Here is a 26416-nt window from a genome sequence, read left to right as displayed (position 1 = left end):
TTGTCTCTCGATCTCCCTTCCTTCTCTCTCACTTCACAATCATCTCTCGATCTCCCTCTCTGTCTTAGAATTCACTAACCAACCCTTTACTATGTAGTTTTCCTACATCCACCTTTCATACGTAGGATCATCCCCTTCTTGTTTCTTCTTACTCCTGGTAATGTAACCCCATTTTCCTCTACTACACACATGTATCTTAATAGATTGAGGCCACGCTAAATAATTTGTCCCATCTAACTTCGCAATAGTCACAGTCCCAAAAAGATTCGCCACTAACTCCCCGTGTCTAAACCCGAAATCTGTGAAATATTTGGTCTCTCCTCCAGTTTACTCCATTGAGTGAACGGATGCTAACGGAAATCAAATTAGGGTTTTACTAGGCTAGATTTACTATTCTAAGAAAAGAACAACTTTTAACCCCCTAAAAATAGGGTTTTACAAGACCCGATAGGATGGGAAGAAAGAGAGAAACTTCAACCACCCCTTCCAAAGGTTCCATAATTCTATCCAACCAACACTGCCCTTAATAGAAATCAAAAGGCTTACCTCTGATCTCCAAGTGCCTGGTCCAAACCGTCTTTACAACTTGTAATAAGATTTCTCCAGTTATCTAAGGTTTTTAGGAAAAATCTCCAAGAACCTACCTTGTGCTTCAACTAGGGATGAAAACCTCCACAAAAGTTCTCCAAAAACCCTCCCAACTAGGATGCATAAGTTGCTGATTGATTAACCAACCAGTTCTCTATACACATTATGTATGGGCAAAGAAAAGAAAAAAAAGCTGAAAGTGAGAACCCGCTCTGATACTAAGTTTAGAAATACACTTGTAGTAATTCAGAAAATACTAAGTTTAGAAATATCTGTAATAATTTTTGCTGAGTAGTTTTTTCTTTACCATTCCAAAAAAAAAAAAAACAAAAAAAAGGTCAGTAGTAAAAGTGGATCCATGTCAATACCAACATCCTCCTTCCACCGTATGTTAATTCATTGTCTCTGCCACGTCACATTATTGGTTGCTTTTTACAACTTCAGCAGAAGCAAAATGCAATATATGGGAATTAATTTCTTTTTCTTTTGAGAAGCTGATGTCCCGGGTTTCAGCTGTTAAGGGCCTTCAGCAGCATAACCTAGGGCCTAGGGGTGTTGTTAAGGTCTAAGGGTCTGGGGGATCTGTAGTTTGTCGTATCGGCCAGGGTATTTTCCTTAGGGGCCCTGTTGTACTCTATTTGTTTTTTAATAAAAGTTACTTTACCTATTTCCAAAAATATATAAAAAAATAGATGTCTCTAGAGTACTCTTTGGTTGTTATCACAAGTGGATTGAGTTTGGTCTTTATCGACTTCGGTTGTTCCCTCAATTCAGCACGATCATGCCGGATGAGACTTAAGTGTAATTCATCATCATCTAAGCCTTATCCCAACTATAATAGAGTCAATTATATGAATCCTGTTTTGCCATTCCATTATGTTCAGTGCCATCCATTGTTAAATTATGGGCACTTAAACCATTTCTTATTAAATCTACCCAAGTCTTTTTCAGCCTGCCCCTAGCTTTTCTAGCCCCTTCATCATGCAATAGAGATAGGGGTGAGCATTCAGTTTATTCAGTTAAAAACTGAACCAAATTATAGAAAAACCTAAATAACCAAATCCGAAATTTTTAGTTTGGTGTTCGATTAAAACTGAATTCCAATAATATATATACTATATTATATATTGTCTATATTATGACATAATATATATAATAAAATTCAATTCATTATTTATGTATTATTATACAAATATAATATATGTCATATAATGTTATATAGCAAAGTTCAGTTAATTCAGTTTTTTCAATTAACCAAATTTCTAATTCTAAAAAAACCGAAACACTCAAAAACCAAAATAACTCAGCTGAATTAAGCGAAAACCGAAAAACTACAACTGAAATTTTTGGTTCAGTTTTTTTGTTTTAATTGAATAATGATCACCCCTAATTGTTTGTATCTTTGCCACATACATGTTTTAGACATGGTATTTCAACACTCAGATCCGTACAGCATATATCACCAATCACGTAAAACTCCAGAAGCACTACTCTCTCTTGTGATGAATTATTGAACCAAGGTGATAGAAGATGCCATATTGAGTGACTTATTGGTCTCCAATCCTAAATGTACCCTGATTTAAACTTTTATTATTATTTATGTCGCATATACTTTGTTTAGTTCTACATATTTTAGAATCTCTTGTTTTTAATGAAGTTGTCCATAAACCTAATTTTGCATTTAATCCTTCACTAGTTTCATCAATTAATAGCATGTCATCAGCAAACATCAGGCACCATGAACCTCCTCTTAAATATGTTTACTCAATTTATCTGACTTTTTTTTATCAATAATCAATTTATCTATGACTAGTGCAATGCAAACATGGAAGGACTATGTGTTGACTCTTCATGACGACCCATTCTAACTGTAAAAATATGATGTTTCTCCAATAGGCATTCTAACATTAGTACTTGGCCCACATTCCTATTTGAGACTCCTTTTCCAAAACCCAACATATTACCTCCTTGGAGATTCTATCATATGTTTTCTCTATCTTCAAATCCAATAAAGGTAGGACAAAAAGAGAGAAAAAACGATTGAAATGTACCCTAGAAAACTCAGCCTCAAAGAGAAGAGCTGAAAGCAGCGGATATCCAGAGTTCTTTGTCTCTTTCTCTCTAAGTAAAGAATGACAACTTTACCTTGAATAATAAAGAAAAGACAAAAATAGCATAACATAATGTAAATTCCAACTATACCCCTGCTAACCATAAACAGAAAATAAGGCAAATAAAGAAAACACTTCAGCACTCCCCCCTCAAGTTGGAGCATAAATATCAGAGCTCCAACTTGTTACAAATAGAATTGATTTTCTTACTTTACATAGGCTGTAACAACCTCTCCACTTGCTACCTTTTATCTCACAAAATGGCAGTCCTATGTGTTTGGTCCTCTCATAGAATACTAGGTTAGTGGATATGTGAATGGCAGCTCAATTATCATAAAACAACTCCATAGGAAAGGGTACATTTATCCCAATTTCTTACAACAAGTGCTTCATCCACACGAACTAACAATTATTATGAACCATAACTCTATACTCTACTTCTGCACTAGTTCTAGCAACCACATTTTGCTTCTTACTTTTCCAAAAAATTAAATTACCTCCAAGGAAAGTGTAATAATTTGTGATAGACCTCCTATGTTTATTGGAGAAAAGAAAGGCATCATCTCAAAGGTCACATCAAGGAGTACAAATGACTTACGAAATGAGCATAATAGCATTTGTAACCTTTTTGGCTTTGGATCAATCTTATCCATTACAGGCGAAACTAGTGAATAAAACAAACAATCAAACACACACGGAGAAGATGGAAAGGGTGCAGTAGAAGGAAACAACAAAGAAAAGGGAGAAACTCTACCAAGAAGTGATGAGGGCATACGATTAATTAAGAAACAAGCTGTGAGAGCTGCATGGCTCGAGTAGATTTTAGGAACCTACATCTGAATACAAGCCATTTCCGATATTTTCTGTTCTTCCCTTCAGCCACACCATTTTATTTTGGGGTGTGGAAACAAGAAGACTAATGAATAATTCCATTGGACTCAAGGTATGATTGTAGATGAGCTTCAAAGTATTCATTATTGCCTGAACAAAACACTTTAATAGATGTACCAAATTTATTTTGAATTTTAGCATGGAAAGAACAAAAAATCTGAAGTAATTTTGAGCAAGCTTTCATTAAATAAATCCACATCATTTTTGAATAATCATTAATAAACGTTACAAAATACTTGAACCCATTATATGACTTCACTCTACTAGGACCCCAAACATCAAAATGCACTAATTGAAATGGACTAGATACTCTTGCATCATCCCTAGGAACAAAAGGCACACAATGATGCTTACTAAACTGACACGACTCACACTATAACTGAGAAATAGGCTGTAGTGACAAGACCAACTTCTTAAGCATTGGAAGTGAAGGATGACCTAGCTGACAATGCCACTGCAAGGAGATTGGGAAGAATGCAATGCCTTCTGTGTGCCACCACCATCTAGATAGTACAATCATCCAGCTTCATGCCCGCCACCAATCATCTTCCCATTTTAAGGTCCTGAAACACACAATGAGGACAAAAAGAAACAGAACAGTTCAATGTCTTGGTTAATTTACTAAGAGACATGAGACTGAAAGGGAATTTAGGAACATAAGGCTTAGTTTGGAAGAAGTACAAATACAAATATGTACAGTGCAAATACATACAAAATAATACAAAATATAAGGTTTTGCACTGTGCATATTTGTATTTGTACTCCTTCCAAACTGAGCCTAAAGAATAGAGGATAATGACAAATTAGGATCAAGAGTTACAGTACTAGTACAGTAGTACTAGAAACCAAGGAAGTAGTACCATCAGCCAAAGTAATAAACTATGATGTGGAAAAGGGGAAAGGGAGGAAAACACATCTAGAGACCCAATCATATGGTCTGAGGCTCTAGAGTCAATAATCCATGCATATGGTCTGGACTGAGAAGCTAGGCATTTGATACATGATTTGGCAAGGGTTGCAGTACCACTAGAAGAAGAAAATAGATGAAGTTTCTTGTACTCCTTACGTGTTATAGCAACCAGAAGCAAATGTATCATCACCAGTGGATTCCTCTCCAAGAGATACATGATTGGTCCATGTGGAGGGAGGACCATGCAAATCGTAACAATAAAGAACCGTGTCATAGTCAAGGCGACGCTTAGGTGACAAGGCACCCTTGGAGGCTCACCCCGTCTAATTAAATTTATTCTATTACCAATTCTTATAACATTTACAAGTTCATTATTACCAATTCTATTACTAATTAAACTTATTCTATTACCAATTCAGATCTTTATCTACTATTGTTGCTACTCTGTTTCTATTATTTAGTTCTTACATAAATATGTACATATATATTTGAATACACACATCTAATGTATTGTGTGTGTAGCCTATCAAAAAATAAAAAAGCGTCATGTGTGTTTGTGTAGATAGATAGGTAGATAGACAAATAAACAAATAGAAAGATAGACAATAGATTGATAGAGAGAGAGAGAGAAAGAGAATCACTTCTTATTTGGTGGACTGAAATTTGATTCTTGAGCATTACTGATAGGTTCACCAAGTTCCATAACTTGGAAGAGAGGGCTACTTTAATTGAATTGTGCTTTGGTCATTATCCACGACAGATGGATATTTCTCTGTATCAGCCTTTTTCTTCTTCTTTTCCTTCTTAGTACTGCTAGCAGTCAATTGATATTTCTCAGTGGATGGGTTCTGCTTTGTGTCAGTTTTCTCTTTTTTTCCTTCTCAAGATTGCCAGGGACTAATGAATCAGTAGCTTTCCTGTTCCACTCAACATATTCATACTAGATGAAACCAAGTGAGGAGTGTAAAGAAAGTTTCAAAACACAAAATATAAGTGGAGAAAAAGCACTTACCTATCTTGCAGTTCATCTTCAAAGGCAGTTTCATGGCTTGCCACTTTAATACTTTTCTCCAACTGTCCATTTTGGTTTCCCCCATCAAGAATGCTCTCTTTCAGATCAATGACTTTCTTCTTTTTCTTTTTTTTCTCTATCTCAATGTTCTCATTACCATCCTTATTAGATAGCAGCTGGGAATAACAAACTTGTTCATCTGCCCTGTTTAAATTAATGTGAAACATTACTAACAAGACACATAAACAACCTTGCTTGATGAGAAAAAAACACAAGGTTAAGATAGAAGTTATCTTCAAAACAATATGTAAAGTAGGGGAAAGGCTTTTAACTTGTCAACTTTAGAACTTTCTTGCAGCTTGTTTCCAAAGGCAAGATCTTGATTAACATTTGTCTTGGACTGCTCTTTTTGGTTTATCTCATCATAAAGAATTCACTTCTCAACTTGTGTTATGAGAGCCGGGAATAGTGATTGATTTAGGATAGTTATACAGGTTATCAAAGGGTATTTAGGTAATTACATTACACCATTAATTCTTATTTGAACAAAGTAGAGTGAACAACCCATCTCTTTGCTTCTTTCTTTCTTGGCTCTTGCTCTCTCTTTTCTTCTCACCGATCCAAGGTAGAAGGTGAGAGAATGGTAGGATCCATCGAATGGACGCCATAAAGGTTGCGGAATGGGTGGGCGAATTTCAAAAATTTTCCTACCTTCTCCCAACTGGGAATCATATTTCCTAAATTTAGAATACAATATTCAAGGATCCTACTTGAACCATAATCAAACCAGATCTGTACCAAAAGACAAATGGGAGGAATATACCTGATCCGGAGAAGCACTATCTCCCAAAGTTGGTGTTCACGCCCAAAGAATGCTCCAAGATCCGTTCCTGCTGAAGATGACACAACTGTGGATGGAACAAAACCAACAGGGTGCGTCCTACACACTGGATCCTTCGCAAGTATCCTCTGGAAGCACTAAACACTGAATCTATTTCAGTCTTTCTTGCAAGACTGATGTCAAGAACAGATTTCTTGACTTTCTTTTCTGCAAAGATCTAATCTTGCAAAGGAGATGGCGGGGGCAGGAGGAGAACTCCAAAGGCGAAAAATCTGAACTGCTTCTTCTTTCTTTTTCTGGAGTATAAGATCTGATCTCAATTCGCAGGAACCTTTCTTGCGATTTTTCTTGGTTCGAAATCTGTTGTATTTCCCTCCTTTTGGTTCGAAATCTCCTCCTTTCTTCTTGATTAAGAAACCTCCTAATTAGGAGTTATCCCAATCCAAATCAGTATTTGGATAGAAAATAATCTTAATCCTATCTGCAGATAAAGTTAGCTTACTCCTGATCTTATCAAGAGGTTACCAGATTCAAATCTAATTTGAATTTGGTCTCCAAGAGTGGATAAGGCTAAAGGCCCAATCCTTTTACTAACATTAATCTCAGATTCGCCCCAAGGATGGGTGATCATATCAGCCCACCTCGAAATGGGCTTCTGGCCCATTAAGTATTCAGTGTCTAATTACTTTCCAATCTGCTGCCCAGTTGGGCTTCTTTGTATGGCGTGGGACTCAAGCATTGATCTACACACCAGCCACATGGGTTCGGCCCAGCCTCTGATACAAGGCCCAGCCGAATTCACTGAAAAACTCAATGAACCCCTTGAGTCCATCATATGGACCCTATGGGCCCAACACTTACATTAAGTGGTCCCTAGGCCAAGCCATCTTATAAAAACCCAGGGACTGTGGGCAGGTGCAAGATTAGCCCATCAGGTATTATCCTCAATGGTCTTACACTTAACCTCTCAGCCCTTAATGATCAAGCACTGCCCGACAAGAGAGGACCTCTCCCTCGGCTGCAAGGAACAGTGCCGCACTCTCCTCTCACATGGATCCCGGGAATTAAAACCATTTGCAAACAATTTGAAACCGTACATATATATATATATAAATATATTAATTTTGCAGAACAAAATTTCAACGATTGAAATCAACTGCCGGCAGTTTGGTTTCCATCAGAGATAGTGCATTCCCGATCATTACCCTTTGTCCGACAAAGTGGCTGATTCTGTCACTATGATCACCCACTCAGATGAATTCTCAAACTGCCCCAACATACCTAGGTTTTGATCCCCGCTAAGGATCTCACTGATTGGCATATCAAAGGTAGCCTGATCCAACACCTAGTGAAATGTCATAATCGAGTCTAGGGGTCAGGTGTAACTTTCCAGTTTTGCCCATCTATCTCCAAGGTCCAGGGCAATACTGGAAATCTGGTCCGGTTCAAGGATTCAAGTAATCCCATACTGCATGTGCCTCAGGTCTTACCCTGGTGGCTGAGACAGGCCATCCCAACACTTGGTGGCACACCAGTATCAGCCTTGGCAGGATAAATCTCCCCAGACTTATCCAACGGCTGTGAACATTTAAAACTAACACGAGTCTCTATAAATGTCCAGTTTTAGGGTTTTACACAGAATTAAACCAAACAACATGAATCAAACATGCACTTTATTTATTTCCATTAAATAACAAAAGTACATAAAATCAGATTGAAGCTAAGGGCATACAAAAACTGTCTAACAGAAGGCACATTTTTCAACATTTTTTACAACATGCTTATGATTTTCTGTAATATTTTTACAATATAATTTGCTAAAATATACCACTTTACATATTTCAAAAGTGGTAATGCCATTAAGTACATTTAGAAGTATCCATGCAATAGCATATATAGTCATCCAAGTATCATAGACAAGGCAAGTATTAACTTAGTACATCCCAAAAAACAAAAAACTACTATTCATCAAATCGTACAAAAAGATTGCTATGATCAGAAAAATAATTAAAAGGAATATTCTTGAATAACTCGTGTGTCGCCACCCATGAGTATATCCTACCCCAACTGCCTATTAAAAATATCTCTTTTGAACTAAACTTGTTTTCAAAAAGCCTCCTGTTTCTTTCCTTCCAAATGGACCACAGCAATGCTTCTGGCACAACCTTCCAAACAATCCTTCCTTCCCTTGACAAACCACCCACATTCAAGCTCTTTAAGGAAAGCCATCAAGTCCCTTGGAAAACATAGCTGAGTTGCAAACACCCTCAGAGGTTTCATCCATATCTCCCAAGTGAACCTACAGTGCAGAAAAGATGCTCCACTTCCTCAGAATTGTTGCCACATGGAGCACATCTACTGGGTTATACCATCAAACCTCTCTTTGATAAATTGTCAACTGTTAAGAACTTCCCCAAAATTGTCACCCACACAAAGAAAGAGACTTTGAGGGGAGCAACTGATCTCCAGACCCTATCTTCAGGGAAAGAATCCTCCTCAACATTATACAATCTGCTATAAAATGATTTAAATGTGAAATTTCCTGACTTCCCCCCTAACCAAATTCTCTTATTACTCCTTGCACCGTCCTCCCTTACTGTATTAAGGATCTGCACCAATTCTTCCCATTTTTCCACTTCCCCATCACAGGTTCCTTCTAAAAGTTGGATTCCAAACTCACACGCCTCTTTCCTAAGAGAACGCCTCCAATACCAAACATTCCTTGTTGAGAGAAATTTCATATCAAGTTGGAAATCTGTCCTTGAGAGGGCTACCCCCACACCATACCTCTTGCCAGAAACTAACTCATGACCCATCATCACCTTCTTCCAGCTTTATAACCTGTTTGAAATCCCTTGCTGCCTTCTGTATGCCACTCCACACTGCACATCCATAAGAAAGATTTGATTCACCTAGCTCCCGGTTTGAATTCCTTGAACCATATTTGATGCGGATTCATTAGCTGCTTCTAGTCCGACAACAAGAACTGGACCTGGTGAAATCTTGAAAGCTGCCCTTCTTCCTTCAACCGTGGTTGGCATGGATGTCTTTTTCTTTAAAGAAGGTTGTTCCTCCCTTGTCTTGCTTTTTGGCTCGGCCACTCTATTTTCTTAATTAAGCTTTCCCCTCTCTCTAACTAGAAAGCACGCTTCGGGGAGCTCCTTAGTTATTGTTCTGCCGTTTGTGACCCAACCCATAGCCAATTCAAACTAAGATCAGAAGGACAGGCTACTACCTTGGCTTCAAAGCTAAAAGCAGCCATTTCTATTATATTATATATGTTACCACCTTCCCAAACTCCACTGATTCAACTCAAGCAAGAACATCTTATCCCTTGGCTGAACTCCCTTAATTGAATCCCAGGAGGAGAAGAGAAAGGCCTTTGGTACCGCTCTCGCGGCCCGCACTGTTTGCTGATGCTTTAGCAAACAGGGGGTTTCTAGGAAAGATCTTTTTTGTGCTTCTATGTAAGTTGTTATTAATTTGGAAATCTGTACTTAACTAGCCTGGAGAGGTTGCAACTCGTGCCTTTCCTTGGGGACTTTGTACTATTGTCTATTGTTGATTAATAAAATTATTTCAATTATCAAAAAAAAAAATACGGAAGAAGAAATGTGTTGATTAGACAAAATTTTAAGTTCTTCCCTTACATATTGGTTCAGATTTTTAAGTCATCGAGGGTTCAATACAGCAGTTAGCAATGTTTGTGTTGATTAAACCCTAACAAATATTTTTTTTTGATGAATGAACCCTAACAAATAATTATAATCTCAAAAAAATAACAATATAAAAGTATTTTATTACACGGTATGCAAAACTGCTTGGTGACTGGGCGAGGCAAGCCTCCAAGGGTGCCTTGTCACCTAGGCGTCGCCTTGACAACTATGTGAGACTCCGAAAAAAGTGGAAAGAGCTGCTCTCTCTTCATGTGTGTGTTGTTTGTCGGGAGGACAAGGAACATGCCAACCATTTTCTTGTGCACTGTTCCTTTGCTTCTCAGGTATGGCAGTACTTTTTCTCTTTGGTAGGTGGGGCAAGAGTGGATGGCACCCATGAATATTGAGGACCTATTTAAAGGGGAAATAATTAGATGCGTCACACGGAGGCAAAAAATTGTGGTAGTGTGCGAGGAGAGCAGTGCTCTGGGGTCTTTGAAATGAGATGCATGCTAGAGTATTTAATGAAAATTATAAACAAGGGGAAGAAATGAATGAACTCACAAAGATATGGGTTGTACACTAGGCTTTACTTTGTAAAGAAGTTAGTGGTGTTAGTATAAATGATATGCTGAGAGAGTGGAATGTCATAGCAAGCTTTCAACCCAGGCTACCTGAAAGAGTGATGGAGTGGAAACCTCCAGGGGTAGGGAGATGTAAGCTGAATTTTGATGGGTGTCGTTTAGGGAATCCTGGATCCTCTGGTGTGGGGGGTGTGGTGAGGGATAGTGAATGTGTTATTGTTCTCAGTTACTCAGGCCCAGTGGGGTTTGGAAATTCCTTAAGAGCTAAACTACTGCCCTTGTTACAGGGACTAAAATTAAGCTTGCAACAAGGTATGAGGGTTTTAGAGTAGGAGATTGTCAAACAGTTATTCAGTGGCTGAATTCTCAAGACTCTGCTCCAGCAGTTCAGATATTTGGTGAGATTGGTTCACTCTTTAGGTGCCTCATTGAATGTCTCATTCTATTCGGTTCCAAGGAGTGCCAATATGTTAGCTTATCAATTGGCAAGACTTTGGATAGGCAGAGATTTTTTTTATTTGGGGATGCCCACGGCCAAGCTATAATATGTAAGAATTTTCAATTTTTACTTTGTTTGCTTGTTTGTTTTTTGTTTTGGTTGTGGCTGAAGCTGTCGCTGTTGCTCTGTCACTTCAGCCTTTCTCTTGTATCTCTTGTTTTATTTTCTCCTAGTAGAAATCTGCTGAATTAAAAAATATGAAAGAAAGTAGTTTCTTGAAGAGAGAAGGAGAAGAAGAGAAGTTGAAAGAAAAGAGAGCAATAATCTGGCCGCCAAATTCACTTATTATTTATACTAAAATAATAGAACAGTACAAAGACAACTATGCCCTTATAGGGTGGCAAAACATAAAACAACATATATAACACTCAAAAAACATAATAAAATTTGGACTCACATAACTACTGTGGTCCCACCTCTTATCTAACAACTAACATAAAACATCGACTCAGAAAAACATCATAGAACTAATTAATCTTCAACACTCCCCCTCAAGTTGGGAGTAAATGTCACACATTCCCAACTTGCATAGATCATGTTCAAGCTTGTTCCTTGCCACCCCTTTAGTGAGAACATCATCCAGCTGCAACTCTTATAAAGTGTCTATCAACTTCAATGTGTTTTGTTCTATCATGCTGAATTGGATTGTGGGCAATATTGATTGCAGCCTGATTGTCACAGTATAACAACATAGGTTCCTCTGCTTTCACCCCAATCTCACTCAAAAGAGATCTAACCCAAAAAAGTTCTGAGACACCATGACCAATGGACCTATACTCAGCCTCTGCACTTGACCTTGCCACAACCGCTTGCTTCTTACTCTTCCAGGAGATCAAGTTTCCACCTACAAAGGTACACACTCCTAATGTAGACCTCCTTTCATCTAAAGCATCTTGCCCAGTCTACATTTGTATAGGATTCTAGCTTCAGATTCTCATGATTTGAGAAAAGAATGCCTCTGCCAAGGTGTTTCTTCAGATATGCAAGTATTCTCTCAATAGCTTCCCAGTGTTGAACCCGAGGTGCATGCATGTACTGACTCACAACACTGACAGCATAACAAATATCTAGTCGTGTCATACATAGATACAGCGGTCGGCCCACCATTCTTTGATATCTCCCCACATCCTTTACCAATTCACCATCCACACCATTAATTTTGTGATTTGGATCAATAGAAGTGTCTGCTGGTTTGGTCCCCAGCTTCCTAGTCTCTTGCAGTAGGTCAAGTACATACTTTCTCTGTGAATTGAAGATCACATGCTTGGATCTTGCAACTTCAATCCCTAAGAAGTATTTGAGCTCACCAAGATCTTTGATCTCAAATTCTTGTTGCAATGATTTTTTGAGATCATCAATCTCCTCCAGATAATTTCATGTCACCACTATATCATCCACATACACAATCAGAATTGACACCAATGCATCTCTCCTCTTCACAAAGAGGGTGTGATCAGACAGTGTCTGTGTGTATCCAAAACGGATGAGTGCCCCTCTGAACCTGTCAAACCAAGCCTTAGGTGATTGTTTCAGTCCATACAAAGATTTTCTGAGTCTACACACCTTTTCTTTACCAACATTTTCATAAAAGCCTGCAGGAATATCCATATATACCTCCTCCTGTAAGTCACCATTGAGGAAAGCATTTTTGACATCAAGCAGGAACAAGGGCCATGAATAGGTGGTTGCTAGAGATAAAAGAATACGAACTGAACTCATCTTAGCTACTAGTGCAAAGGTTTCCAGATAATCAACACCATAGGTCTGAGTATACCCTTTTGCTACCAACCTTGCCTTGTACCTCTCTATCTTGCTATCGGCCTTATACTTCACTATGAATACCCATCGACATTCAACTGTCTCCTTGTCTGGGGGGAGATCAACCATTTCCCAAGTTTGGTTTTTGACCAAAGCATCCATCTCATCTTGCATGGTTGTTTTCCACTCAGGTTTGGAGAGAGCCTTAGTAACACTCCTAGGTATAGACATAGAATCCGAGGAAGAAAGGAAAGCTCGATAGGAGGGTGATAAGGCACTGTAGGAAAGATGGTGTGAAATGCAGTGGGCTGTACACTTTCTCTTCCCCTTACGAAGTGCAATGGGAAGTGTTGGTTCAACTAATATGTTGTTATTATCTTGTATGGGCTGGGTATTAGAGTCTCTAGTTAATGGGCCTTAATATCTGGGCCTAATTGTATCTTGTGTTTTATTAGACTGGGTGTCCCATCACTAATCAGGGGCATCCTGGTCCTTCCATGTAAATTGTATTACACTTATTTTAGTGAACAGCTCTCTTCTTCTTCCTCTTCTTCTTCTTCTCAGCTCTCTCAACAGGTTCAGTTCGGCAAACATGGTATCAGAGTTCTAGGTCTGGTCGTAGAACACCTCTCTCGCCTGGTTACAGCAGCTGTCTTGCACCTCTCTCTCTATCTTGGTACTGCAAAGAAACCCTAGGTCTAGTCGTAGAACACAGCAGAACCTATACCTAGGGTTTCCCTTGGTTGTAGGGCCCAAGGGGAGTTAGTCCCAGCAACTGATGCCCTAAGAGGTACATAGAGCAAGGCGTAGCCTTTTGGCTAAGTGAGATCTGTGTAGAACAGATCTAGAAGAGAGGACTGATTTCAGCAGTCATAGAGCAGTTCATGGGTGAAGGTTAGCCTGCGACAGCAGTGATTGGTGCGTGGTAGAAGCCACAAAAGCTAGGTCAGGGTTGCGGCAACAGTGGCCAAGAGCAGTACAGCAGAGTGGATAAGGGTATTACAGCCCTAAAACCGACCCTCAGGTCTAAGATTACAGTGCTACAAGGTCCGGAAGTCTGAAGAGGTTTCACTTAACTTGTGTGACAACTTTGATACTCTTGCAAGTCGGAGAAGATGTCTTCCATGTCTAGGGAAGTTTCTTCTAGAGATATTAGGGCTAGTGGAAAGTCTCCTAATCTGGATAACCCTAATTTGCACAGCCTACAGATAACAAGTGTGTTACTTGATGAATACAACTTTAGGGAATGGTCAGTTTCGACTATGCTCTTTATCACATCCCGGGATCTTACAGGCTATGTGGACGGGCAGAAGAAAGAACCCGAAATAGGGAGTGCTGAATATGCTGTTTGGAGAAGAGAGAATGCTACAGCCATGTCCTGGCTGCTTGTTTCAATGACTCCCAAGGTAGCCAGGACGGTTCAACACTTCTCCACAGCTGCCAAGATATGGGAGAAGGTGTCTGAGACCTATGGGCAGAAAAAGAATAATGCTTGAATCTATGGACTGAATCAAGATATTGCTGCCCTGAAGTAGGGGGACATGAGTGTTGCTACATACTTTGCTACATTAGAAGGATTGTGGGAAGAGTTGGATCATCATCTCATCAAAGACTGGGAGAATGCCAGAGATAAGGAGAAACACGACAAACAAGTTGAAGAGGGTAGAGCATTCAAATTTTTGGCTGGCCTAGATCCGGTATATGAGAACATAAGGTCCCAAATTCTGGGAAGAGATGAGATGCCTGATCTACATCATGTCTACTATCTTGTGAGAAATGAAGAGGTGAGAAGGAAGGAAATGCAAGTTGATGCACAGGCTAAACCAGTAGAGCAGTTTATAGAACATTCAGCTCTCATTTCTACAAGCCAAAGGGGGAACAAGTTCTCTGACAAAAGGCACCTAAGGTGTACTCACTATGGGGGAGAAAAACATGTGAAAGAGAACTGTTGGGTTCTCTACCCTCATTTGAAACCAGCAGCATTGAGGAAAGAGAAGAAGCACCACAAGAGCCATTCGGCAAGTAGGAACCTAGCAGCAAGTCACAGTGATGGAGGTTCCAAACACTCATCCACAGTTGCTTCCTCTTCTTCAGGACAGACTACCAGTTCCCAAGGACATGGGCCTATGGATTTCAAAGCTGATGAGGTAGAGGTACTTAGTTGGGCACTGGCCCGCCTAAGGACAAATTCTATTGCTTCCACCTCCCTTGCCAGATCAGGTATTATTTCAGCCTTTAACGCAACTAGTTCAATTGATCCAGCCCCCTAGATTATTGATTCGGTGCGACTGACCACATGACTCACATGTCCTCCTTATTCTCTTCCTATCATTTAATGTCTGGTCAAGACAAGATGAAGGTTGCTGATGGTTCCCTTTCTACAATATCTGGGAAAGGAGTGGTTGACCTAAGCAAGGACATCTCCCTCAAATCTATCTTACATGTTCCTAATCTCTCTTCGAATCTTTTATCTGTTTCAAAACTTACCAAGAACTTGAATTGTAGCATAACCTTCTTTCCTATCCATTGTGTTTTTTAGGACAGTTTGACAAAGAGAACGATTGGGAGCGGTCATGAGCGAGGAGTTCTTTACTACCTGGATGCAGACATCAGTTCAGCCCTTCAAACATCTACTACTAGTGGTCAATCTAATGTGGAGTCTTTATCTAAGCTCCACCTATGGCATGCTAGACTAGGTCATTTACAGTTTTCGTCATTGGAAATGTTGTTTCTGGAATTGTTTCAAGGTGTGTCAAGTCAAAAGTTAGTCTGTGAAGTCTGTCAATTATCGAAACAGTGTAGAATTGTGTACTCAACTTCTAGTAATGAAATTCAAGCACCTTTTGACTTAGTACATTCTGATGTTTGGGGTCCTTCTCCCATTGTGTCTGTGGATGGCTATCGATACTTTATCAGTTTTATTGATCACTATTATCGATGCACATGGATCTACTTATTAAAGACACGAGATGAAGTGCCACGGGTAACCATGGCATTTTGCAAAATGATTGAAACACAACTTGGCAAGAAAATCAAGCAATTCAGGTCAGAAAATGCTGCTGAATATTTCGAATGATCCTTAAACTTGTTTATGGAGGATGCGGGAATGATTCACCAGTCATCTTGTGCTAGTACCCCCCAACAGAATGGGGTTGAACAAACACTTGTTGGAGACTGCATGAGCTTTATTGTTTCAGCACAAGGTTCCAAAAGGCTATTGGTCTCAGGCAATCCTCATTGCATCATATCTGATAAACCGAATGCCATCTAAGGTCTTGGGAATGAAGACGCCATTTTCGGTTCTTTGCCCTCATCTCCCTGTTTTTTCCCTTCCACCAAGGGTCTTTGGGTGTGTATGTTTCATACATGTCAAGGATCCAAAGAAGACAAAACTGGATCCTCGAGCTACAGAGGGGATCTTCTTGGGGTATTCTCCTACTCAGAAGGGATACAAGTGTTATAATCCAGTCACCAAGAAAAGATACGTCACAAAAGATGTGTTCTTTGAGTCTCAATCCTACTTTCAATGTTCCTCAGATCCTCTTCAGGGGGAGACTAGTAGGATGGAAGAGGAACCTTCGGTTGATTCTTCTATTCCCCATTTCTTTGTGCCCCTCTCTGCCTCGGATCTTCCATCTTCTCCTCTTGATCCTCCTAGTTGTGGTATCCCAGGTGAATCTAGTGAGGCTCCTATTGGCCCGGCTACTACTAATGATGTGGAAAATGTTACTAAAGGCTTCAACAGGTAGCAAAAAGATATCAGAGTTACCTACAATAGAAGGAAGAAGGGCCCTCCAACTTATGACAGCAACCAATTGGACTCGGATCAACCTGTCTCAGTAACTCAAGGTAATCCTATCAATTCCTCTGACTTGGATCTTCCAATTGCACTTTGTAAGTCTGCTCGTTCTTGTACTATCAGATACCCTATTGCAGATTTTGTGTCTTACTCACACTTGTCCCCTAGTTATTGTTCTTTTGTGTCTGGTCTCTCTTCTGCGCATGTTCCTACTAGGTACTCAGAGGTTGTATCTGACCCAAGGTGGAAAGAGGCTATGAATGAAGAAATGAAAGCCTTGATGAAAGCAAGGACGTGGGAACTAGTAGATCTACCAGAAGGGAAAGGTACTGTTGGATGCAAGTGGGTGTTCACCGTAAAGCATAGGGAGGATGGTCCATTGAGAGATACAAGGCTAGACTCGTGGCGAAGGGGTTTATTCAAAAGGAAGGAGTTGAGTACAAAGAAACATTTGCTCCTGTAGCAAAACTCAGCACTATCAGAGTCCTACTCTCATTAGCTGTAAACTTCTCGTGGGAGCCTCATCAATTGGATGTGAAGAATGCCATTTTTAAATGGTGATCTACATGAGGAGGTATTCATGGATCCTCCTCCATGTTATGAATTTGGCAGAAAAGTGTGTAGACTGAGAAAGGCACTATATGGCCTTAAAAAGTCCCCTCGTGCCTGGTTTGAGAAGCTATGTGGAGCCATGAAGAAAGGTGGTTATACTCAAAGTGGGGCAGATCATACTCTATTTATAAAGAAGAGGAATGGGAAACTTACTACTCTTATCGTCTATGTAGATGATATGGTAATTACTGGGGATGATAAGGAGGAGATCAACAGACTGAAGGAGGTCCTAGCTGCTAAATTTGAAATCAAAGACCTGGGTCAACTGAGGTACTTCCTAGGGATTGAAGTTGCTAGATCCAAAGAGGGCATCTATATATGTCAATGGAAATACATCCTTGATCTTCTACAAGAGACAGGTATGTTGGGGTGCAGGCAAGCAGATACTCCAATAGAACCGAATCATGGTCTACAGGAGTCAGTGGGAAGTTAATTTACTTGTCCCTCACTCGTCCTGACATTGCTTATGCCGTTCATGTTGTTAGCCAGTTTATGCACAACCCCAAAATTCCTCACATGAAGGCTGTGGAAAGAATTCTCAGATATTTGAAGTCTTGCCCTGGGAAAGGGATTCTGTTCAGAAAGAACAATAGAATTGAAATTGAAGGATATACTGGTGCAGATTAGACTAGTTCTGTGGGGGACAGAAAGTCGACTTCAGGTTATTTCATTTTTGTTGGGGGAAATCTAGTTACATGGAGAAGTAAAAAACAGAATGTTGTTGCCAGGTCTAGTGTAGAGGCAGAATATCGGGCTATGGCCCATGGTGTTGCAAAACTGTTGTGGACTAAAATTCTTCTTGGTGAACTGGGTGTGAAGACTGAGAGTCCTCTCAAGTTGTACTACGACAACAAGGTTGCTATCAACATTGCAAATAACCCAGTGCAACATGATAGAACAAAACATATTGAGATAGACCGCCATTTTGTTAGAGAAAGAATAGTCACAGGAGAACTTTGTATTCCTTACACTCCCTCAGAGATGCAAATTGCAGATGTTTTAACTAAAGGGCTAACCACAATGAAATTTTCGGACTTACTGGGCAAGCTAAACATGATTGACATCCATGCTTAGCTTGAGGGGGAGTGTTGGTTTGGTTGATATGTTGTTATTATCTTGTTTGGGCTAGGTATTAGAGTCTCTAGTTAATGGGCCTTAGTATCTGGGCCTAATTGTATCTTGTGTTTTATTAGACTGGGTGCCCCATCACTAATCAGGGAAATCCTGGTCCTTCCATGTAAATTGTAATACACTTATTTTAGTGACGGCTAGTGAACAGTGCGATTCAAACTCATCAATCTCTCCTCTCTTCTTCTTCCTCTTCTTCTTCTTCTCAGCTCTCTCAACAGATTCAGTTTGGCAAACAGGAAGATCAAGGTCAGTGGGATCAGCTGCAACAATGGTGTTAGGGATAGAAACATTATCATCAGAAAACATAACAGGCTCAAGAGGAATACTTGGAACTGTATCTGCCGAATTTGGAGTTTTAGAAGGACTGACAGAGAGTGGTGTGGGTCGAGGATGTGTGGAGTCAACCATCATCTGCCGGCGCTGATATTGCTATGAGGCTGCCTGTAGTGGCTCAGGTAATGAAACTGGAGGTGCAGGTGCTGGCTGAACTGATGGTGCAGGTGGTGGCTGAACTGGTGGAGGCACCATAGAAACAGGAAGAGGAACAGATTGTGAGTTCTCCTCCCCAAAACTCTCCCCCGGAGGAGAACCACTCGAGAAGAATGTAGATTCAAAAAAGGTAACATCCATAGTGACAAATCTACTCCTCGACACTCGGTCATAACAGCAATACCCCTTTTGGTTTTGAGCATACCCAAGAAAAAAACATTTCTTGGCCTTAGGATCCAATTTCTTGCGATGAGGGCCAAGAATGTGAACAAAAGAAACACAACCAAAAACCCTCAGAGGTATATGAAATATCTCTCCATCTGGAAAAATGAGGTTAAATGGCACCTTAAACCCCAAAGTCCGTAAAGGAACACGGTTAATCACATGTACATCTGTAAGAACTACATCTCCCCAGAATTGCACAGGAACTGAAGCACACACCATAAGACTCCTTGCCACCTCCACAATGTGTCTGTTTTTCCTCTCAGCAACTCCATTCTGTTGCGGTGTATATGCACAACTGCTCTGATGAACTACACCATATTCTAAGAGATACGTGGTTAGGTCCTTCTCAAAGTACTCTCTGGCATTATTTGATCTAAAAACCTTAGTGTGAACAAGAGAAAGTAACGGAATCTCATCAAATATATCCAAAAATATCGTGTATAATCATCCACAAACAAGAGAAAGTAACGGAATCCTCCCATGGAAGGAATTTCATATGGCCCCCATACATCAGTGTGAACAATATTAAAAATAGAAGTACTTCTTTTATTACTTGGTTTAAAAGACTGTCTACAATGCTTTCCTAACTGACAACTCTCACACTCCAAAGTAGATAATTGAATAGACTCAAACAACTTTGGGAAAAGACATTTCAAAGAATTAAAAGAAAGATGTCCCAAGCGATTGTGCCAAAGCATAATCTGGTTTACTGACTCAGACCCACTACTACTGCTGCTGCTAACATGATGGCCCTGATGTCTCGGAATCTCATCCAGAAGGTAGACTTCATTCACCTCACGACCACTCCCAATCATCTTCTTTGACTCCAGATCCTACAAAACACAATTACAGGAAGAAAGGTCACAGAACAATTCAAATTTTTTGTCAAAGAACTAACAAATAGTAGGTTGGTATGAAGTCTAAGGACATGTAAAACCGATGACAGAGTTATATCATTAGTCACTCTAACTGTCCCCTTCCCAGCAATGAGCATATGTGAACCATCTAGTGTAGAGACGCTGTCTCTACCAGAGCACGACTGATAGGAACTGAAAATGGTAGGGGCATTAGTCATATGCTCAAATGCTCCTGAGTCTATAATCCAGGGAAGTCCCTCCTTACCTGAAGTGGATGCAAGATTCGCAGTTGCATATGAACTACCTGTATGTGCAAAGGAAGTGGTGTAATTGGCAGAAGGCTAGAGCTGGGTGAATCTTTTTTACTCATAAATTGTCCAAACCTCTCTAATTATATTCTCACTGCTGCTACTGCAATGGATTCCCAATCAGTTTGGGAGAGAGGGGCTGAAGAGTCTCCTGTAGTGGCTACATTTGCATTTCCCTTCTTGCTTCTTATTCGAGCAGACATAAGATTTGGATGAAGCTTCCAACAAGTGTCCCTGGTATGCTTAGGCTTCTTGCAATAATCACACACCAAGTCCTTCTTATCTTCCCTTCTAGTCTCACTACTCCCCCTGTCTCCTTTCGGCTTAGGTTTTGTTGTACCAACCATAGCCGAATGGTCAATCCCAAGCTGTCTCAGCATTACATTCCTCCTACTCTCCTCTCTAGAGACAAAAGCATAGGCCTGAGAGAGTGTCACACCCTCCTTAGAAAGAATATGCTGCCTAGCAATGTCAAATTCAGGGTTCAGCCCTGCCAAAAACTCAAAAACCATATTCCTCTCTACCAGTTTGTGATAAGTTGTTACATCATTTACACTTTCCCATACCACAATTTCTAAGTGATCTATTTCCTACCATAGGGTTTTCAGCATGGTGAAATACACAGCAAGAGGTTTTTCTCCCTGTTTCATACTTATCACCTGATTTCTTAACTGATAGGCTCTGGTTTCATTTTGCTTATGAGAGTAGGTTTCAGTCATTCCATCCCAAATCTCCTTAGCAATATTAGCCCATAGGAAATTTTTTGCAATATGAGGTAACATAGAATTACACAGCCAAGACATTACCATGTAATTCTCTTGCACCCATCGGGAAGAGTCTGTATCAGGTTTCTTCTCCTCCCCAATGAGATACCCTATATTTCCACGGGCACTAATAGCCATCTTAGCTGATTGTGCCCACTCCAAATAATTTGTACCATCAAGTTTTATTGTAGTAATGGTCTCGGATCCAAAAATATCACTACTACCTCCAACACCCAATCCCAAAGTACTAGTAGATTTCATCTCAGTATTCCAACTCTCCATTTTACTTCTAACAGTTCAACAGTAAGAAAAGAATAGATTGGAGACCTTCAAAAAATAATTTAATACCACACACACAGAAACCAGCCCTTCCGGAAGAAGAGAACCCTAGCTGGAGGGAAATCTCTCTCCTCCCCACGCCTCCCAACAGAGAGAAAAGTGAATTGATCACTCCGGGAGGCCTAGAAAATTTCAGAAACCAAACCACCCTCTTCAAAAAATCAAAAGAAAACTAACAATACCTGGGTGCCCAAGATCAGATAAAAAACAAAGAGTTCAGTTTTTCTGGGACTCTTCCTCGTACTCCAGTTCTTCCTGATTTTGATGTCGAACAGTAGATCGCCTTCCTGATGTCTAGATTCCACCAAAAACTCCAAGAACTAGGCAATCTATAGCAGATCTATCAGCCCTTTACTACTTCATGCAGTCGACTGATCTAGGGCTGCATGAGAATGTTTCAAGAAACCCTAGCTGATGCTCTGATACCTAGTAGAAGTCTGCTGAATTAAAAAATATGAAAGAAAGTAGTTTCTTGAAGAGAGAAGAAAGGAGAAGAAAAGAAGAAGAGAAGTTGAAAGAAAAGAGAGCAATAATCTGGCCGCCCCCTTCACTTATTATTTATACTAAAATAATAGAACAATACAAAGACAACTATGCCCTTATAGGGTGGCAAAACATAAAACAGCATATATAACACTCAAAAAACATAAAAAATTTTGGACTCACATAACTACTGTGGTCCCCACCTCCTATCTAACTAACATAAAACATCTACTCAGAAAAATATCATAAAACTAATTAATCTTCAACACTCCTGAATGGCAAGTTTTTGTAGATTATCATAAAAAAATAGTGTTAGTTTTCCACCCTTAGACAAATATCTTGATTTCCAGGAAGCATATGCATTTCTCTCCAAGTGGCATTCCCAAATGCATTGTCAGCAATTTCCCAACTTTGCAACCCACTTTACCCGCCAACATGTCTAAATTATGACAATCCCCCACTACCAATTATTCACTTTTATGCATGTTAATTAACTTTAAGTCCAAAGACCACTTCAAACCAAATTAGAATCATTCTAATTGTTTCATTATGTTCTTGAGAGGCATTGGCAAAGAAAAAAGTATCATCCGCATCAGTGTTTTAAGACTTTACCCAAACTGGACGGTTTTGGCGGTTGGACAGGCAAGCCACCTGGTTAACTAGTAAAACCATGACCTAGAGAGCATTCCGGTTTTCATTTCGGTCCAAGTATTAAAACATTAATCTGCTTGCTGCAGTAAGGCTACCTCAACTTCCTCTCCCACCTTGAAACCTTCAAGGAAGCCTCCCTCCACCGCCTTATTCACCATTTTTATTATGGCTTCTGATATGCAAATAAAAAACAAAGGTCAAAGGGAAGAAAGAAATGAAAAAGAGAAGAGGAAGATCCCCTGTTTTTCCCATAAAAGGAAAAGAAAGGGGGCAGAAGAATGCTGACTGTTTTAGTTTCTTTTACAGTTTTATTGGTGTACTAGTGGCAAGGGTAATTTAGTCCTTTTATTTAAGAGTTAAATTTGTAAAAAGATGGACAAGATGTTCATGCCTACCAATGTTCTTCTCAATTCTGTTCTCACAAACAACAACAAGACTGATGATAATGAAAATGTTGATAATGATTAGATTTAAAGCTTATATACATACTTTATAAAGGATGGTCACTACTACCTCTCCCCTTTTATTTTACTTACACTTTAACCCCAATACAACTGATTTCTACCCACCCTTTGTTTTGTTAGTGCATCAGCCATGTAATTGGTAGACCTTTTTTTACTAGAGTGTTCCCAGTCAAACATTTAAACTTCTTGATATATAGCTGTCTCATTATTTGATAACCACCCAGGGATCAAAATTTCGCAATGTATCAGACTGTATTGGCTAATACATTGCATTGACCAGTTACCAATACGTTGCTTTTAAGGATTTTTTAAGAAACAATTATTTTAATCATCAAACAACATTATTCCCACCCCTCTCCTGAATTTAAAAGGAAAAAAAAAAATTGGTGAATGTTAGGTTCAAAGTACAAATACACCACTCCCACCTCGGGGTATATCGATATTTTGAATCTTGCAACCACCCAATCACTACCTTTGAATCACCTTCAATGATTAATCTACTCATGTTCATGTCTCTTGCCCAATTGCATGCTCTGTCACAACCATAATCTCTGTTCTTAGAGAATCCCCTACTCACCACCTTCTTTTGGTGTGTGTTCTTCCTTCTATTATTGATTTTAGTTAGTTTTTTTTCATTCAATTCTTGTTTAATTTCCTTAGTGTCTTTGATCTCCCCCTACCCTTGCTGGACCTGTTTACTTGATCTCCCTATTCTAAATCTTCCCCTTCTTGCAATTCCTGTTATCATATCAGATTTGTACTACAAATGGTAAGTCACATTTTTGAAGAGGGGCAAATCATATCACAATGATCCTTTATCTTCTAGTTTTTGCTGTTTCTCGCATGTGAAACCAGACTTGTTTATTAGTATCAAGTCACTTAAATAAATATGTACATAAATAACATATGCAAAGTGCATAGAAAAATCATCTTAATTATCTTCGAAACAAAGCATAAAAAAGAGAAACAAGTCCTTACCCATTAGTGGGTTTCTCATACAATTTATATCCAATAGCATGCTCTTGGTTCATGGTTTTAACCTTTGTCTCCAATTGTTCATATTGGTTTGCCCCATCATTAATAATATTCTGACTCTGCTCGGCAACTTGTTTCTTTTTCCTTCTTTTTTTCTTATCTTTCTCCATGTCAGCATCCTCATTGGATGGTAGTGAGAAAGCATTGCTGTCATCTACTCTGTATCAATCGAATGAGACCTATTAATGTCATTAACATGAAATCATAATACACGTATGCATATATATATATATATATATATATATATATATATGTTCGAAGTGGAGAGGCTAAACACAAGAAAATGAAGATCAGATAACTAACTTCTCTTCCTGTTGGGTGGCATATTTCTCATTGTTCTTCTTCTTCCCTGCCACTTTATTGATACTACCATCCTTCTTAGATTGTTGTAAAGATACACCACTGCTTGGATAAGAAACAATAGTATTAGGTAAGAAAAAACATACAAGTACACAACAATTGCAAAAGAGCATGGGCAAAGCAGAAAAGTGAGCTTTAAAACAAGAAAAATAAAATGATAAAACTACTGTAGACTGTTATTACATGTTATTACTGTTTTATTTGTCTCTTTATTGGGTTGTCTTTTCTAATGAGTTATTGAGCTGTTAGTGGACCTTGGACCTAGTTATCTTTTATTTCTATCCAGTGGACTTATTACTACAACCTAGATAAGCAATCTCAGACATTCCTCCACTTCCCAATCTAGTAATAGTCTTCTAAACATTGGGCATCAAACCACTGCACCCTGAATCACTTCATAGTGTAGAGAACACTGAAGTGGGCCCCACAGCTACGATCCCACTGTGTTCGTAGGGTAGAAGATATTCTAGTCTGCCTAGGGTTAGCTATTGGTCATTTAGTTGTTTCAGTTGTTATTTATTTCGGTCTTTGTTTTACTCTATTTGTTATGTAAAGACTAAGGGCAGATCTGTCCTTTCCATGTAATGAGCATAACCTATAAATATTAATTAAAGTGGCGGCGGCAGAATATGAAGCTTCTGCTCCTCCTTTCAACCCTTGTGTTCTACTGCTTCTTCTCCCTCTTTCTCTTCTCTCCTCTTTCTTTCTGCTTATCTTCGATCCTGAGATTCATTAGGGTTCAAGACTGATAACAGTCCTGAACTTCTAGTTGGTATCAGAGCTAAGTTCTCTCATGTGAGCCTAGTCCAGCCGACCACATGAGAACCATCTAAGGCTGGAAGACTGAGAAAGCAGAGTTCGTTCACTGGTTCTTGGAGATCTCCAGAGGATTAGCAGTTGTTTGAAGAAGTATCATTGTTGTAGCAAGTTGGTGATCAGGAAGAATCAGAGAAGGCTAGGGTTCGGGTAACCTTGGTAGGCAGCGAACTGCATTCTACTGTAAGTTTTTTACTTTCTGAGAGAAGTAACATCAGAAAAGATAGGTTGGACCTATCCAGTATGGGTGGCCGAACTACTCTAGGGTTTTATCTCTCTATTCTCTAGGGTTTCTCTAGGGTTTTGTCCTATCCCTACGGCAAACCCTAGTATTAGGCCGAAACTTGTGATCTTATTCCTGCGGCAAACCCCAGAATTCTCCTCAACATTGATCAGTTTTAGGGTTTCATATTAACCCTAATACAAACCTTATCCATAAGGCTCTTAGGACTGATTAAAACCTCGAATTTGCTTCAGCATATCAGATTGCCCTTCAAACTGTGTTTCAGTCTTTTTTTGGGGTTTCAAACACTTTTGAAGGGGTGAAAACAGTTCGGACTGTTGCTGTTGTGTGTGGTTATTGATTTCAGATCAGTCTTATATATATTTCATGCACATCTATCGTGAGTACAGATTGGTTCTCTACTGATTTTGTGACTGTTGTTGGGATTTCTAGTGCTGGTTTTGACTGTAGTCCATAATCTTTGATACTTCTGGTTCTTGACTGAAATGGAGCTTAAGAATCAGGCAGAAAGCAGTTTTGGGAACAGCAGTTATGGTGGTGGTTCTGAGACAGGTTTTCAGATTACAACCGTAAAGTTTGATGGATCAAACTACTTGGAATGGGCCCAATCAGCCATGATGGCTATTGGGGGAAGGGGCAAAGTAGGGTATCTCTTGGGAGTTGTAGCAGAACCTTCCAAGGGAGACCCTATCAGCCGAAATTACTTATGGGCAAAGACAGCCAAGGAGATATGGAATGTGATGAAAGAGACTTACTCCCAACCCCTTAATGTTGCCAGAGCATATGAGTTGGTTATGACATGGCTCTATAATTCAATGCAGCCCCATATCAGCCGAAATTACTTATGGGCAAAGACAGCCAAGGAGATATGGAATGTGATGAAAGAGACTTACTCCCAACCCCTTAATGTTGCCAGAGCATATGAGTTGGTTATGACATGGCTCTATAATTCAATGCAGCCCCATATCAGCCGAAATTACTTATGGGCA

The 26416-nt window shown here is 39.5% G+C and overlaps 1 protein-coding gene across 9 annotated transcripts in view; it reads right to left on the bottom strand.

Annotated features, from left to right (window-relative positions):
- Window positions 1–3748: 3748 nt before the first annotated feature.
- The window catches only part of LOC148853019 (uncharacterized), a 55920-nt gene continuing 33252 nt past the window's right edge, over window positions 3749–26416 (bottom strand). For 8 of the 9 annotated variants that reach the window (XM_088943012.1, XM_088943018.1, XM_088943015.1 and 5 more), the window contains 5 exons: window positions 24311–24409; window positions 23951–24166; window positions 5513–5716; window positions 5142–5417; window positions 3749–4153 (listed from right to left, as the gene is read on the bottom strand). In XM_088943012.1, the coding sequence (XP_088799138.1) occupies window positions 5321–5417; window positions 5513–5716; window positions 23951–24166; window positions 24311–24409 (616 nt within the window). In that variant the 3' untranslated portion in view covers window positions 3749–4153; window positions 5142–5320. The remainder of the gene's footprint in view (window positions 4154–5141; window positions 5418–5512; window positions 5717–23950; window positions 24167–24310; window positions 24410–26416) is intronic. The other variant, XM_088943020.1, reaches the window with a different exon arrangement.

The sequence above is a fragment of the Nelumbo lutea genome, chromosome 5 (genome assembly GCF_056320005.1).
Source record: "Nelumbo lutea isolate HS-2025 chromosome 5, American lotus-T2T, whole genome shotgun sequence".
In the NCBI taxonomy this organism is placed as follows: Eukaryota; Viridiplantae; Streptophyta; class Magnoliopsida; order Proteales; family Nelumbonaceae; genus Nelumbo; species Nelumbo lutea.
Note: the sequence above shows the minus strand (reverse complement) of the source record. Positions and strands in the feature narration are given on the sequence as shown.